Here is a 14,652-nt window from a genome sequence, read left to right as displayed (position 1 = left end):
TGACAGACGTGGATTATTCAAGTTTATGGGGCCAGCCTTTCTTCAGTTGTATTTATTTGATTTTCCTTGGCTGAAATCAAAGACAGCGGGAGAGTGTGAGACCCATTTAACATTTAACAAAGGTGTTTTATCACTAATCTGGGAACTTCAAACAATTTCAATTGGTTTGACCAGTCAGTTGTTTATTCTTACATCTAATTAAGATACAAAAAATAACCCCATAGTTGAAAAATCAAATGTTAAACTCAGTACTTCTCCTTGTAGAGTGTCAAATAACTTAGTAAAATGTTCAGCTCTGGTAGTTGCTAAACGACTGGTGAAGAAAAGCTTCAACATTAGCAAACCTAGGAAAACAGCCTTATTGCTCCATGTGGACGCTGTAGATGTTGATGCAAAAGACTGAATTATCCTAGCAAACCACCCAACATGTGTACTTCATTTAAAGATAAACACGAGGCAGAAGATGTAACATTACATTTGGCATCAGTGGTACTAAAGAGATAGATGGAGTACTTCAGATGTGGAGCTTCATATTGAAGATTTATCAAAGATCTTAGCTGTTGAAAGTATTAGAAGTCCTCTGTCCATTTATGTTGTTTTTCATATCTTGAAAAAATCTAAACATTTCTATTTGTCCTTGTTAGTTTCCAGTGTTTCCAGTCTATGTTAACTGCAGTTAATGCATATTTCTATGTTGGACAAAATAGCCAAGTGAGAAAAATGGTAGTATGCCCTCCAGCCCTTAGCTCAAGATAACCTAAGCCACTACAACTATAAGTTTTGTCCAAAAAAAAAAAAGTTTTAGGTGCAGTCTTAAAAGTAGATAGGGATTCTGCCTCACAGGCTGAACCTGGGATCTGATTCCACAGGAGACTACACTTTTAGAAAATCTGCTTGATTATTATGAGATTTTTACACAAGAAGTAGATTTTTAAATGGCATGCTGCATTTAACAGAGAGCAAACGAAATTGAGCTATAAGAGGAAACATGATCTCTGCTTTCAGTTCTCGTCAGACCTCTTGCTGGAAGAATTTGAATAAGATGAAGGCTTTTGGCTAAATTTTTGGGGCCTCTTGATAGTAAAAATTGCAATAGTACAGCCTTGGAGTAATGTACTGACTAGTTTGTCTGTGTTAGTCTATGACATGTTTGTAATGTTGGCACTCTTGCAAAAGTGAAAGGAGAATCTCTGTTCATTTCCAGTGCCATTTTCTTCACATGAGGATTACGGATTTTTCATTAGCTATTGGCTTCTGGTACTTACTGTTTTACTAGACTTGTGTTGAACAGAATAACAATTTATTGGAAATTATGTGTAAATTGCAACTTTTCTTAAATGCCAAACAGTGTATATTATGCAATATACATATATATTACTATATATGTATATTATGCAATTTAAAATATTACTATATCACACACATTTTCAGAATAAAAATTAGAAAAACAGAAAAAGGACTAGCATGTGACATGTTCTTACATTAAATCTTTATAAGAGATGTGTTTTTTTTTACATATTTGTTAAAACTGTTACTCTATCATGTCAGGATGATATTAGACAGATAATCAGTGTAAAAAAAAAGAAGGCGCTTCTCTGCCTTGTCCCAGTGCTAACTAGAAACAACCAATCAGAACTAGGAGGACAGTTTTAGCACTGTCAATCATGCTTGTGTAGTTTGTTGTGGCCCAACCAGTTTAGGTCTAGGGAAAAAAGATTGTTCTCATTTGACCAGGATGTTTTGGATAGATATTTTCTTATCACTTGAAACCTGCATTGTTTTGTATTCTCTGGTTATTTGATCTGATATTCAAATTACCTCTCTTCTTACTTTTGTTTTTAAATGTTTTAATGATTTTGTCCTGCTGTACCTCTGAGCTTCTTCTCAACCCCTCAGGTCAGCCAACCAGCAACTTTTGTAGGTTTTGAGGTCCAGGTGAAATCTCAGAGGGGTCAGCGCCTTTTCTGTTGTTGCCCCTCAACTGTCTAGTAACCTGTCTCTGCATGTTAGAGAGGTTTCTTCCCAGCTTGCTTTTAAAACTTGTCTAAATACCTATTTTTATTATTCAGCTTCCAACAACAGTAACAGTTTGGCCTTATTTGTTCTTTCGTGTTTTGTTTTGTTTGATTGTACTTAATTTTTGTCAGTCATACTATATTTGTCATATATGTTTTTCTTTTTAATATGTGCTTTTAGTATGCAGTTATGTGCAGCACTTAGTTTCCGCTGTGGTTCTTTTGAAGTGCATAAAAAATGAATAAAGTTGATGTAGTATGATATTAAAACTAATTTGATGATCTAAAACATGCAAGTGTAAGGAGAAAAAAAGCAAAAGCAGAAAAAAACCTGCGAGCTGGCAAATATCTTTTTACAGCACCGTATATTTAGTTTTAAGCTCCTGCAGTTTTAGTAACAGGGATTTACAGCATGGTTGCACTGTGAAATAGTGGTTAGCAGTGTAGCCGCATAACTAAACTGTCTAAAGTTCATATCTCTATGCTGAGTTTTCCTTCCTTCTCAGTGGGAGTGTGTTTTCAGTTCTGTTTTCTTCCACAGTCTGAAACAAAATACATGCTTGCTTAATTTGTTACTGTGAATTAATCTTAGTGGTTAGTGTGCATGGATGCATGTCTTGTATCCGGCTGCATTGTTTGTGTTATGAACGAATAAGTTTTAGTGTTGACTCCATGTCTTATTTCTTGAGTGCTGGAAATAGACACTTCAACTCTAAGGAACTGAGGAATCATAAATTAAAGGTTAGCTGCATGATTTTACTAGCTCAGGTGGTGTTGGCAAACACAGAAGCTGTATTATTTAATGCCCTACATGGGCTACAGACTGCAGTCTGCTATCTCCGATTTCTGTGAAGCCAAGCATCAACATAGAAGTTATATAACATCCCAAACTCTTATAAGCTAAAGCGCAGAGCTGTTATTTTGCAGCCAACAGGCAATAAAAGCATCAAACACGATTAGAATTTTAAACAGAGAAAGAGAAGGATGTCCTGAATACACAACAGTGTGTATTTGTCAGTTTGTGATGTTTATGTGATCATTGCAGTATTCATTCTGAAAAATGAGACTGCTCTCCAGGTGAATCCTTCATCCATCTTCCGCAAAATGTTTATGCCAAATTCAGATTTTGAATGCATTTGAACATGTGAGTGGTCCTTGCAGACCAGAAAGATAAAGTGAACAAGTTCTCCAGGGGGGAACATTAATAACACAATGAAAAGACGAATTCTTTCAGTTTCTGCAACAATGAATCTCACCACAGAGCTTTGCACCAAGAGCCCTGACAGTAAGACAGATATGTTGCTGTGATTAATACCTCTTCTATTAAAAAGCATACTTCTTCACCCCTTGTGCCCCTGCTCATAGTGTAGACGACATGAGACAGGATAGAAGAGCCAAGCTAAAGGGCTAATATCCCTCTTCCATAATAATCAATGTAAGCTTGACAAAAGTCCTGCAACAAACTGTAGAAAATTGTAAAATATGTGCCACCTACTCAGAAACGGTGCTGCATACTAAAATACACCATAAACTCACGAAGGTTGATAAATCATTATTGGAAAACACTTAAGATCCACCAGTGTACGGTGTCAGGTTGGATTTCATTGTAGAGACAAAAGAAAACAAATGTTTAATTTCTGTGTGTTCTGTGAGTACAAACCCTTTTCCAAGGTTAGAATGATAAAATGTTTTTTGTCTTGAGGTTGACTCAGATAGAGACATGGTATTAACTTTGCAGAGAATACTGTGTTCTGAGAAATGTTGAAAGATGCACTCTAACAGTTATACATAACTGAACCAAATTGGTTGAAAAAAAAGCTTTTAGATATGGTTATACTCTATTTATTTATAAAATATTAGATTTAATTCTGCACCTGTTGTAGTTTAATTTAATTTAGGGTTATTAGGTAACACCAACTTCTGCATCTCAGTTCAGTCTAAGATCTTATTAGGAAACTACACATGGTTTTTCTCCCTAATTTCTCCCTGTGGCTCCCTCACTGTATTGCAATGAAAACTTTTAACATGGCCATAAAAAAAACTTTCCCTAGATTAATGTTGTAAAAGGCAGATCTATAAAGCTTCTGATGGAAATACAGAAAGGGCCATTTATGCTAAAGCCATGAAGTCTCTTAATTTGTTTATTTGCACATGCAGCTGAAAAGTATTTTTATTTATTTTTTTTTAGTACCTGTTTTTATTTTTTTATAAAATGTAATTTCCACAGTTTGGAAAACAGGAATTTTCCTCTTGTGATTGTTAAATGAAATGTTCTAAGGTTAACAAGTGAAAAACAAGACGAAAAAGAAGCTGATACCTCTCTCCGGATTACATTGGAAAATGAAGCCAAAGCCTCTAGCAGAGCATACTGGGCCCTGGAGATCCAGGTTTAGGGATCACTGCTTTATACCATGTTGCTGTTGCCATTTAATATAGAGCAAATCATTTATACCAAATATTTAATCAAAGCCACCGCTAGTTCAAGAAACAAAAGGCTTTCGAAAGGCCTAGTAAAGACTTAAATCTAATTGAGGAGTTGTGGCATGACCCTAAAGAGGATGTTCATGCTCTAGATCCCTCCAATGTGGCTGAATGAAAACAATCAAACAAGAGTTGTTCAAAATTTGTCCGCATCAATATAAAAGACTCGTTACTAATTGCAAACACTCGATTAGATGAGATCACAATTTTGTGGGCTCCTCAGACTCTGGTCTGTCTGCAATTTTTTTTTTTTGCTCCTTTGTGATTTTACCTCTTCCTTTTGTAGTTATGTCTGAACATAGTTTACAAATTTGAAGCATTTGTAGGTTTAAAAAAAGCCCAGCATCATTTTGGTGCACATTCATGCCGAACCAAAAGGTCCATAGTGAAAACCTTGGCTATGAATACATGTACAGTTACACCCTTTAGCAGGAACATCCTGTACTCATAAAAATACCATGTTTAGTCACCTCTGGTAGCTCTCCAAAGCAGTCTGTTTGGTGCGCTGTCGTTTAAATGAATGTGGTCAAAAAGTCATGGTAAAGAATTTAAAATACATTTGATAAACCATATTGCATTTATTGGCTGATGCGTACAAAATTTTCTTGGAGTTAGACGTTGTGCTGTTTGTCAGAGTTCAATATTAAATTGAATATATAAATCTTTGACATTGGCGGTCAGTGATGATGTATCAAAAGACTGACATGAGCTCCAAAAAGTCTTGATATTCTGCTGCGTTTTTGTCATTTCCCTTTGCCGCCTGCAGACTTTATGTGTAGCCCTATGTAGCTGATATGCTAAGCCCAGAGGTTTAGGTTGTAGGTCATTTCCCATTGGGCTCAGGAAACTCCTGCAAAGGGTTTGTGATAAGAGTGAATTTTGAGAGCTATGTAAACCTGATTAGGCCATTCTTCCCCTGTGTGCAGGAGGGTAATCCCAAACACCTGGGCTAGTTAACTGAGATTCTGGGGGATTAGGAGCTCTGTGAAGGCAAACCTGATCTTGCTTCTGGTTATACCCATTTGCATTCTTGTCTGTTTATATTCGCTTCTTTTGTCATTTGAAATTAGCAGGGTTTTGATAACATTTTCTTTTTCTCCAGAGCAACTTTGAGATTTTGCCAAAATCATCTATTCGTGCTTTCTTTCCGGGTAGATATGGACTGCACATTCGTCTTCGATGAAAGATTGTAATGAAGGAAATGTATTTCAGACTGCTGGCCAATTATTGTTTTAAAAATGATTTTTCATTTTTATCCATTAGTCAATAGGAATGCATGAGCTGATCAGTAGGTTAGTGTTGGCTCTATGAAATTCCTGAAAAATAATTACACGAATAGAAACAATTGATTTACTTCTAGAGGTGCTATATAAATCTTTTCAGAAGCATAAATATTTTGTTATAAAGTACTACAAAACGGCTGGTTTTGTAGTACCAGCCATTTTCCATTATACTTTGATGTTTTAATTATAGAGTTGTCTTATTTGGGGTGTCCAAATCTTTTTGTGTTGTAAGAATCTTTTCAAACTGACATGAAACATTGTTGACTCTGACTAAGAAATAAAGACCAGGCATCAGTTTTAAAGCTGCTAACCAGCTAATATCAGCTTGTTATCTTTGTCCTACTCTATACATATCAGTATAACAAAATTGGATTTTTTTTTCAGTCTTTTTAATGAAAACAAAAGAACAGTAGCAATAATTTCTGAGTTTCTTTTGTATAAAAGCAATTCAATATAAATTTGTTTTAATATTTTGAGTAAACAATGATGCTGTAGTGTTTTTATTTAATGTTACAAAACCACGGGAATCTCCAACAGCCCATAACTATAATATGAGGATGTAAAGAGTTGACTATTTCTCAGTTTTCAATTCTACATAAGTATTCAGCTTCCATCATATTCTCACAGATTTTTAACTGAGGAGGTTTTCAGTTCTGCATATGGACGCTTTTACTCCAGAGCCAAAAGTTATCGAATTGAAAAAGAAGTTTCAATTTGAGACAAGAAACTACATTACTGTCCAAAATCCTCCCCCTCTGCTTATTTGAGCTGCCGTCACACTGATTAGACAGGGTTAATCTAGCTTATGACACCATGATGACATGCTGGAAACATTCACTGACATGGTGCCTTTTGAGAGAGGTAGACCATTTTTGTACAGGAGCCTAATCTTCATTGCAATTCCAATTGATATTGTTTCAGCAGCTCCAAGGTTCAGAACTAAGCAGCTGGCTGGTTTATACTTTCATTTTTACTTTTTTTTTTTTAGACTGTCCAAGACAACCGCAAGTGGCAAGAACGTTAGATTCTAAGATCTACATTTCAAAAGCAGGATTTTGTTTGACTAAAATTCGGGGAAATCAATTCAGAGATAAAGCACACGCAACAGATTTATGTCTATTGAATGTTGTTTTTGTTGATTCTCCATCTTCCAGGATGCGCTATATCTTCAAGTGCTTAAGAAAAAAAAGGTCTACTGGACCCAACACACATCCGTGGTTATCTGTAACAGCTTATTTACTGCCCTTTCTTCCTGCTCTTTCCTAGATGTGGATGAATGTGCAGAGGCTCTAGACAACTGCAGCATCGACGCCATCTGTCAGAACACCCCAAAGTCTTATAAATGCATTTGCAAGTCTGGCTACAAAGGTGATGGCAAACACTGTGAAGGTAAGTCCCATGGTGCCTGATGTCTGAGATTTAAACCACTGCAACCCTCTGTGCAAGCCTGCGAGGAATGTTGAGAACACTGCGATGCATTGCCCTGTACAGCTTTATATACGCTTTTAAGGCCAGTGACAGGCTTGATAAGAGATTCTGTCTCAGCTGAAATAACTCATTAGCTTTGCAATTTTCCCAGCGAGGGAGGAGGACCAGCCGAGAAAGCTACAACCAGAGGAAAGTGGAAGCCAGGTGCAGAGTGCTCCTTTGTGACAAGATGAAATGAAGCAGTAAATTTCCTACACATGTTTGAGGAGAAAATTAAGATAGTGGCTGAAACGGCAGTCGGAGGCCCTGCCAAGCTGTCGGGGATATTCACACTGCCAGCAGCAGGACTTTCAGCCTAAAACAAGTTTGTTTTTGTAGCCTCTTTTAATGTGCTCAAAACCCTCAGATCATTATATCCAACCAATTTTATTACTGCCTTTATAAAAACCATATTTCACAATACTGTTTGTTTTAAACCAGCATTATTCTTTCATGTATTCGACTGGGTACTTTTCATGGCCTTGCGCCTTAGGTTATAAAAGTTTGTTTTATTGAGTCTGTTGTAAAAAATTTCAGTTTCCATTGAAGTGTAGGTTAGTTGAGCTTCTTAAGGACGCGAGAAACAACATTTAAAAGCAACATTCATCAAATTAAAACATATCAAAGTGTTGCATTAAATCTTGGTACAACTTATAAAAGAATCTTTTTTGGCTGACAGCAGAATCAACTCTCACATCAATTTTTGATTGTTCCGCTGAGGTGAGCCATGCAACAATATAAAGAAGATGCACACAGTTTCTTCTTTTTATGTGGAAGGAAAATAATAGCTTTTAAGTTCTTGTCATACATGGGAATCTCAAAAGTACGGCATGTGTTTGTATCCAGGTCCCCTCCATAACTACTTCACCAGTACCTTTACCACAATTACAGTTCCAAGTATTTTGGGATATGTTTTTTAGGATTTAGAGACAACGTTTGTACCAAAGTTTTTGGTGATTATACAAAAAAAAAAAAAAAAAATTGAAATATTGTTTAGTAATTTAAGCCTGCTTCAAACTTTTCCACATAATAATTCCTGACTTGTCTGGTGTGTTCTTTGGTCATCATAATGCTGTATGCTGTTCTTTCCTTAATGTTCTCTAACAAATCTCTGAGGCAAAGTTATGGGCTATGGAGCCTTAATCTCACCATAAATACAGAACAGATGTATTTATACTGATATTAAATAACACTCAGCTGGACTCTACTTTCTAACTTGGTGACTTCTGAAGGTTTTTATTTGTGAAAAAGCATTAAAAGTGTGTATTATGTTTCTTCCATTAAACAGTTATACACTGCTCCGTGTTAGTCTAGCACATAAAGTCCTAATGATATACTCCGTGGTTTATGGTAAAGTTCAAGGCGGATGAACACAACACTGTATGTTGGTAGTATATGTGTAGAAACCTGGGGCATTGCACAACCCGTCACTCATTGACTGCGTAAAGAAATTCCACATATGAGAGCACGGTGATGATAGAATCATAACGTTTGTAAGTTTTCTTTCTCCGATGGCAACAGAAAGATGGACCAGGGTTTAGGAATGCTCAGCAAAGTACAGATTATTTATTAAAGGATTTTCTGTGTGGTCAGGACCCCAAAAATGTGCTACTTTACTTTCCAACAGGACAACATAAACTAACCAAGCTTGAAATGTTAGAAAATAACTCCTCCAATAAAATCTGGAAATCTTGTTTAGTAGAACAGAAAGGGCTGAATGCTGCCTTTGGAGGCTACCTATTTATAACATTTGAATTTTACTCATTTTAAGCAGACAAAAATGACAATAATATTGTAAAAAAGTGAAGTAATCTTAACATGATATTGTAAAATGGGAACACTTGCAATGATCTGACAGCTTTAACCAACAAATTCATTTAAACCCTCAGAGAAATGGCCTCTAAGAGGGGATTAACAACAGGAATGATCTGTTTTCTGTGGACTACCTTGTGTTAAATGGAGTTATTTTATGTTCTCAGTCCACCTTGTTTGGGCTCCCATATAGGCCTCTCAACACTAATCATAACTCCACTTAGGCTGTCATAACAATCTCCTATCTTCCCATCTCTCCGTCTCATTTTTTTCTTTAATGTACCATTTCTTCCAGTTTCAACCACTCAATCTCATCCAACTGCCCATATTTGCATTTCATCAGTGATTCATAGTTTGTCTGTAATGTCATCATTAAAAATAAAGCAAAGACTAATTTTATTCCAGATTCCTTTCTGACTGCATACATGCTTGTGAAATCATTTTGTTTACTTTAACAGCTCCGTCTCTTTAGTGTCCTAGCCAAAAATATGTTTTGTATGACTAGCTGCATATTTTGCCACTGACTTTGTTCTCTGCTTAATGGTAGAGACTTTTAATGTCCAGTGTTTAGAAAAACGCTGTTGATACTTGTAGAATGCTGCCTGTAATAAAATTCCAAGGGGGGTGAAAAGGGGATGTCTTGGCATGAATTTGGTCAAAACTTTAGGGCATTAAATATAGCATAAAACCTTGGCTGTCAGAATGAGGCTTTAAAAGCTGAACAATAAAAGTCAGAAAAATGGTGGCGGGTGTCCAAGTTACATCAGTAGCAGGTGAATCAGCTTTTTGCCTCAGCTTGTTACTCCTCTGAAGTACTCGTTAGGGAAGATGAGAGCAAAATGGGGGAATTTATACTTTTTAGAATTGTAAGGAATACATTTTAATTTAATCATTGAACATTTAAAAATGGAATTCTTTTAATAGTATGAAACTTGAAACTTTGGAGCAAGATAATGTATTTTTGTTCTCATTAAAATCAATCATCTTGTGTTGAGGGTTCAGAGTTTAGACATTTCCCAGCTGAGTGATAATTTGTATGAACTCCTGGAGTTTTACATCTGGAATAATACTGTCACTATGCAAAATGAATATCTCTGAATAAAATGGTATAGCAAATCAGCAAAGTGCTGACAACCCATTGTCTACTCATTACTTTAGCTTAACTAAAGTGATTCATTAACATTTTACATGTTGTTTTGCACAGCAGGTAAATGTGTAAATTTATCTGTCAGTAAAGTAATATAATCTGAGTTTGAACATTTTAGAAAAAATTTGACCTTTAAGTATATATTTATTCATGTTAATATATGTTTGGGTTTTTTGTTGCCATTTTTAACCTTCTCAAATACAAGTAAAAAAAAAAAAGAGAAGGAAAAAAATACACAATGCTGAAAAACGGGCAAAACTAATACAGAAACAGATCATGTCGATGGCCAGAACACAAAGTGTTGAAGTGTTTTTACAAAATTACCAATTTTTCTCCAATCTTGTTAATACTATGGACAACCTTGTTTGGATAATACTGTTTTTTCTGTGTAATTTAACTTCAATTTATTGCAGAACACTTGCCTATTTGTGGATTTTGTCATAGAACATAGGAAAATTCATCCTGGGATGCTGAAGTAACTAGGTGCAATATTACTTGACACAATCATGGCTGGCGTTTGCAAAGCAATTAATCCACAATTTTTTATTTTTTTTACTTTGGCGCTGATTGGCTGTATCCCCAATAGCATAAGTTAAAAAGACTGTAGATGTCAGCTTCTGTGGTATTTCTAAGATGGTTTCCCCTGTGCTTGTTAATGAATATTAAAGTATATTTGGTGTGTGAACTGCAAAAATAGGGAGTTACAACTGTTTTAAGGGTTCAGAATTCATATATTTTAACTATTTGCAGGCTGTAAAACATTTGTATTGAAACAAATTATAATCTCTACTCTGCTTGGTTTAATTTGTTTTGGGTTTTTTTAAATTTAAAACTTGTTTTTACCAGTTCTGGTTTTGAGCAGTTCTGAATTGATTTGGCTTTGTGTTTTAGATTAGTAGCCTCCTGACATGTTTGACAAACTATTTACAGCTTTTTGGCAGAGGCCAGAACATTACTTTTAATGACCTGATTTTTCAGAGTTCATAATGCCATGAAGTCTAATGAGGTTCATTGGGTGTTGAGAAGTTCCTCTACCCGTAGCATCACAGATTCTTCACCACAGTTAATATTGAGCACGAGATGCTTCTGGACGTTGGAATCTTGGATTCATGTCGACCAATGTAGATGGATTGTTACAATAAAGCTTAGTTTTAGTCTCACTCCAACAAAAACTTTTGTTCTATTGAAAGTCACCACAGCATTTAGCAAACACCACACCTTTTCATTTGTGATGGTAGAGCAGAAAGTATGTTTTTCAGGTCTCAGGTCTGAACACCTGGTTGGCATTTTGATAGTTCTAATGGTTTTAATGAGGATTTGTTGACTCCGACTCCAAGGAGCCACTGTTTGCTGCAGTTCTCCCACACAAAGTTTTGGATATTTTCTTTAACCTTTCTTACCACCATTGTGCATATTTGCAAGATAAATGAAGTGTCCTGAATCAGCCTACTGGCCAGTAGCTTAATTAAATACATACCTGGTTCATGTCATAGTTACACCCCAAGGAAAGATGAAGTCATATGTTACTAATCAAAATGTCCTTTACACTCTGATCAACTTAAAAAATAAAGTATAAAAAATGCTCAGTCACATTAGTTTTATGGGAATTACTAGAGGTGCAAATAAGTGTGGCACTGATCATTTTGTAAAATGCAATTACTTACTAACATTGACCTTTCTCCTCTGTGAATGATTACACTTACGGTAAATTAGAGGTTGGGCTGCTAATGTTTTTTTATGAAATTATGCTACTGAAATAAAAGACAGATTTGTTTTTAAAGCTGTTGCACATCTTGACCAAGGGTACCAGTAAATGTGTAGTGTGCTATAAACAGAAAACATAGCGTGCTTCGTAAAATCCAGTTTGGGAAATAACATCAAACCTTGCTCTGTCTCTTTATGGCACAAATGAAGACAAAGGGTCTGAATGTTCCTAAAAGAATTATAATGGAAAGTGCTTCAAAACACCTTTCATTATGTCCTTAAGCTTTAAAAACACTTAACCATCCTTTGTAAATCAAGAGATTATTTTGTCCCCGGATTCTTTGAGACTGCAGCTCTTTAAAGGAGCTGTAACAGACTTTTACTAATTAATATCCCTGCTAATAAATATGTGTTTGAGATGTAAAGTGTGAACAGCACAGCTGAACAGCCAGTGATATTTAAAACTTTGCAATATTTTTCTTTCATTTTTCCAACTGCTTTTATGTAGCAATATTTGTTTGTATTTAACCAACATCACTAATACAGCAAAGCTTCCATGATGCATTGGAATAATCTATGTATTTAAGTGAGTTTTTGCTGACTGTTTCAAGTTGCAGTTTCAGTGATGCAAACATCACGGCTTAGCTGGAGCTTCGTGTCAGTCTGTTTCCCTGTTACAGTGCAGCTTTCTTTGCATATTTCCATAATCTCATCACGCTTAAAACTGCAAACATTAAAAAAAATATCTATGGTAAAATACAACCAGAAATCATTTGACTGTTTAATGAGACTGAACAAGATAAAGGAGTTGCTCACAATAAAGCAAAGTTGAGTTTCTGCGTATTTCAGCTTTTTCATGCATCAGCGTTTGCAAGTTTCTGTTTTGCTGCTTTCTGTGAAAGTTTTGCTTTGCAATTTTGGTTTGAAATTTTCTTGCATGTTTATATTTGACCTTCAAAGCAGGCAGTAAATATCATAAAAATTACATTTAACATTAAATCATGTTTTTAAAAGCACAATTAAAAATTTTGAGTGTCAAGAACTGTGCAGAGCATGATAGTAATAACACAAATAGTTTTCCTTTTTTATTTTTCATTGAATTTCAGCTTTTTGTTTCTTTAGTTGAATGTTGCTATTTGAAATGTACTCTTCTCAAAACACTTTATTTTTATTATTTATTATTCATCCCCTCGTAGAATTAAGGTTTAAAGTAACTTTTAATTTAACCAATTGCGTCTGGTTAAATTATAATAAATAAAATAAATAATGTTTTAGACTCGCTCAGCCAGAGTCCTGACTTGAATCCGATAGAGAATTTGTGGAGGGAAGAAAATATTATGGTGATGGTAGGGGAACAATCCAACTTCTAAGACCTGAAGTTCTTCACCAAAGATAAATTGTTCAAACACTTGTAGAGTCACGCAAATTTAGTCAGCATTTAAAAGATTTTTCATTGATTATTAGTATAATCATAATAAATTAAAGGTTAAGGTATAATACATCTTAACATTACATTTTTATACATTAAAACATATATAATTGTGCTCAAAACTGGTACTACTTCTATTATGTTATCTTTTGAAGGTTTCATTTTGTAAAAACACTTGAATGAACATTAAGATTCATATCTGTGGGGTGTATCAATAATTTTGAGTTCAACTGTAAGCATGTTCACATTTGTTTATTTTTTTTATTTCCCTGCAGATGTCGATGAGTGTGCGACTGAGTACAACGGAGGGTGTGTCCATGAGTGCATCAATATCCCAGGAAATTACAGGTGCACATGCTACGACGGTTTCCGTTTGGCCCATGATGGGCACAACTGTCTCGGTGAGTAAAACTGCTTGCATAGTTCCAGCAGCAGCAGCCTTTGTTCTGCATGTTTTTGTCAAATGATTTAACTGTAGAGCTGAAGTTTGTCATGGAAAAATCCTTTGTTAGGAGGATATTTATTAAGAATATGTATCACACTTGGTCTGATTTGGGCATTAAGTCTGTGTATAGCTTGTTTTTTTCAGCATGAATAAGGTCTTTTTAGGAATGGTGATGTATGACTGAAGGCTGGTTTGAACTGCTGCTTTGGATATCTGCTACTTCCTTGCTCAAGGAGCGGTTATTCTACACATATGTTTTTACAAAACGAAAGTTGAAACCTTTTTTATAATAAGCAGGATGAAAGGGAGAAAAAAATTATGAAAAGATTTACACTGAGCTGAGAGCTCAGAGCGAGCCGTGAGTCATTGATTTTTCCCATGGTGTAAAATTTCACCATTGTGCCGTTCAACCTGGCCTCACACAGGACCTGTAACACTTAAACTGTTGTGAAATTAAGGGGGATACAGCTCCCTTGCTGCTGCTGATAGTTGCTTAACATAGACATCATCCACCCACCCCCATCCTGTTTCTCTGTCTTGCCCCTTCTTTCCCGTTCCCCCACCCTACATTCCTTTTGTTTTGCTTTGAAACCCTCAAGTCAAACCCGCTGCTCCTCAGAAATCATCTCTCCAGGCTGCTATTTCAGCATGAAGCGTCTTCTTTGATTTCTTTGAGGAGGAAAAAGGCGTCTTGTTACAGCAGGTTTAGCTCTGAGTTCAAGTGATGATTGAAAAATGTATCAACAGTTAACAGTGATTCAGTGTAAAAAGCTTTTACATGTGGGCACTGTGGTAACACATTTGTATTACTCCCACATTTACCCAATGAGCTACATGTAAGGCTGGGATTAAGGTACGCTGGAATGGAA

The 14,652-nt window shown here is 35.6% G+C and overlaps 1 protein-coding gene across 2 annotated transcripts in view; it reads left to right on the top strand.

Annotated features, from left to right (window-relative positions):
• Positions 1-14,652, top strand: part of scube3 (signal peptide, CUB domain and EGF like domain containing 3) — a 112,738-nt gene that overhangs the window by 19,143 nt on the left and 78,943 nt on the right. For both annotated transcript variants that reach the window (XM_023331801.1, XM_023331796.1), the window contains exons 2-3: positions 7,046-7,168; positions 13,614-13,739. In XM_023331801.1, coding sequence (XP_023187569.1) covers positions 7,046-7,168; positions 13,614-13,739 — 249 coding nt within the window. The remainder of the gene's footprint in view (positions 1-7,045; positions 7,169-13,613; positions 13,740-14,652) is intronic.

The sequence above is a fragment of the Xiphophorus maculatus genome, chromosome 1, assembly GCF_002775205.1.
Source record: "Xiphophorus maculatus strain JP 163 A chromosome 1, X_maculatus-5.0-male, whole genome shotgun sequence".
NCBI classification, from domain to species: domain Eukaryota; kingdom Metazoa; phylum Chordata; class Actinopteri; order Cyprinodontiformes; family Poeciliidae; genus Xiphophorus; species Xiphophorus maculatus.
This window is presented reverse-complemented; position numbering and strand designations above follow the sequence as displayed.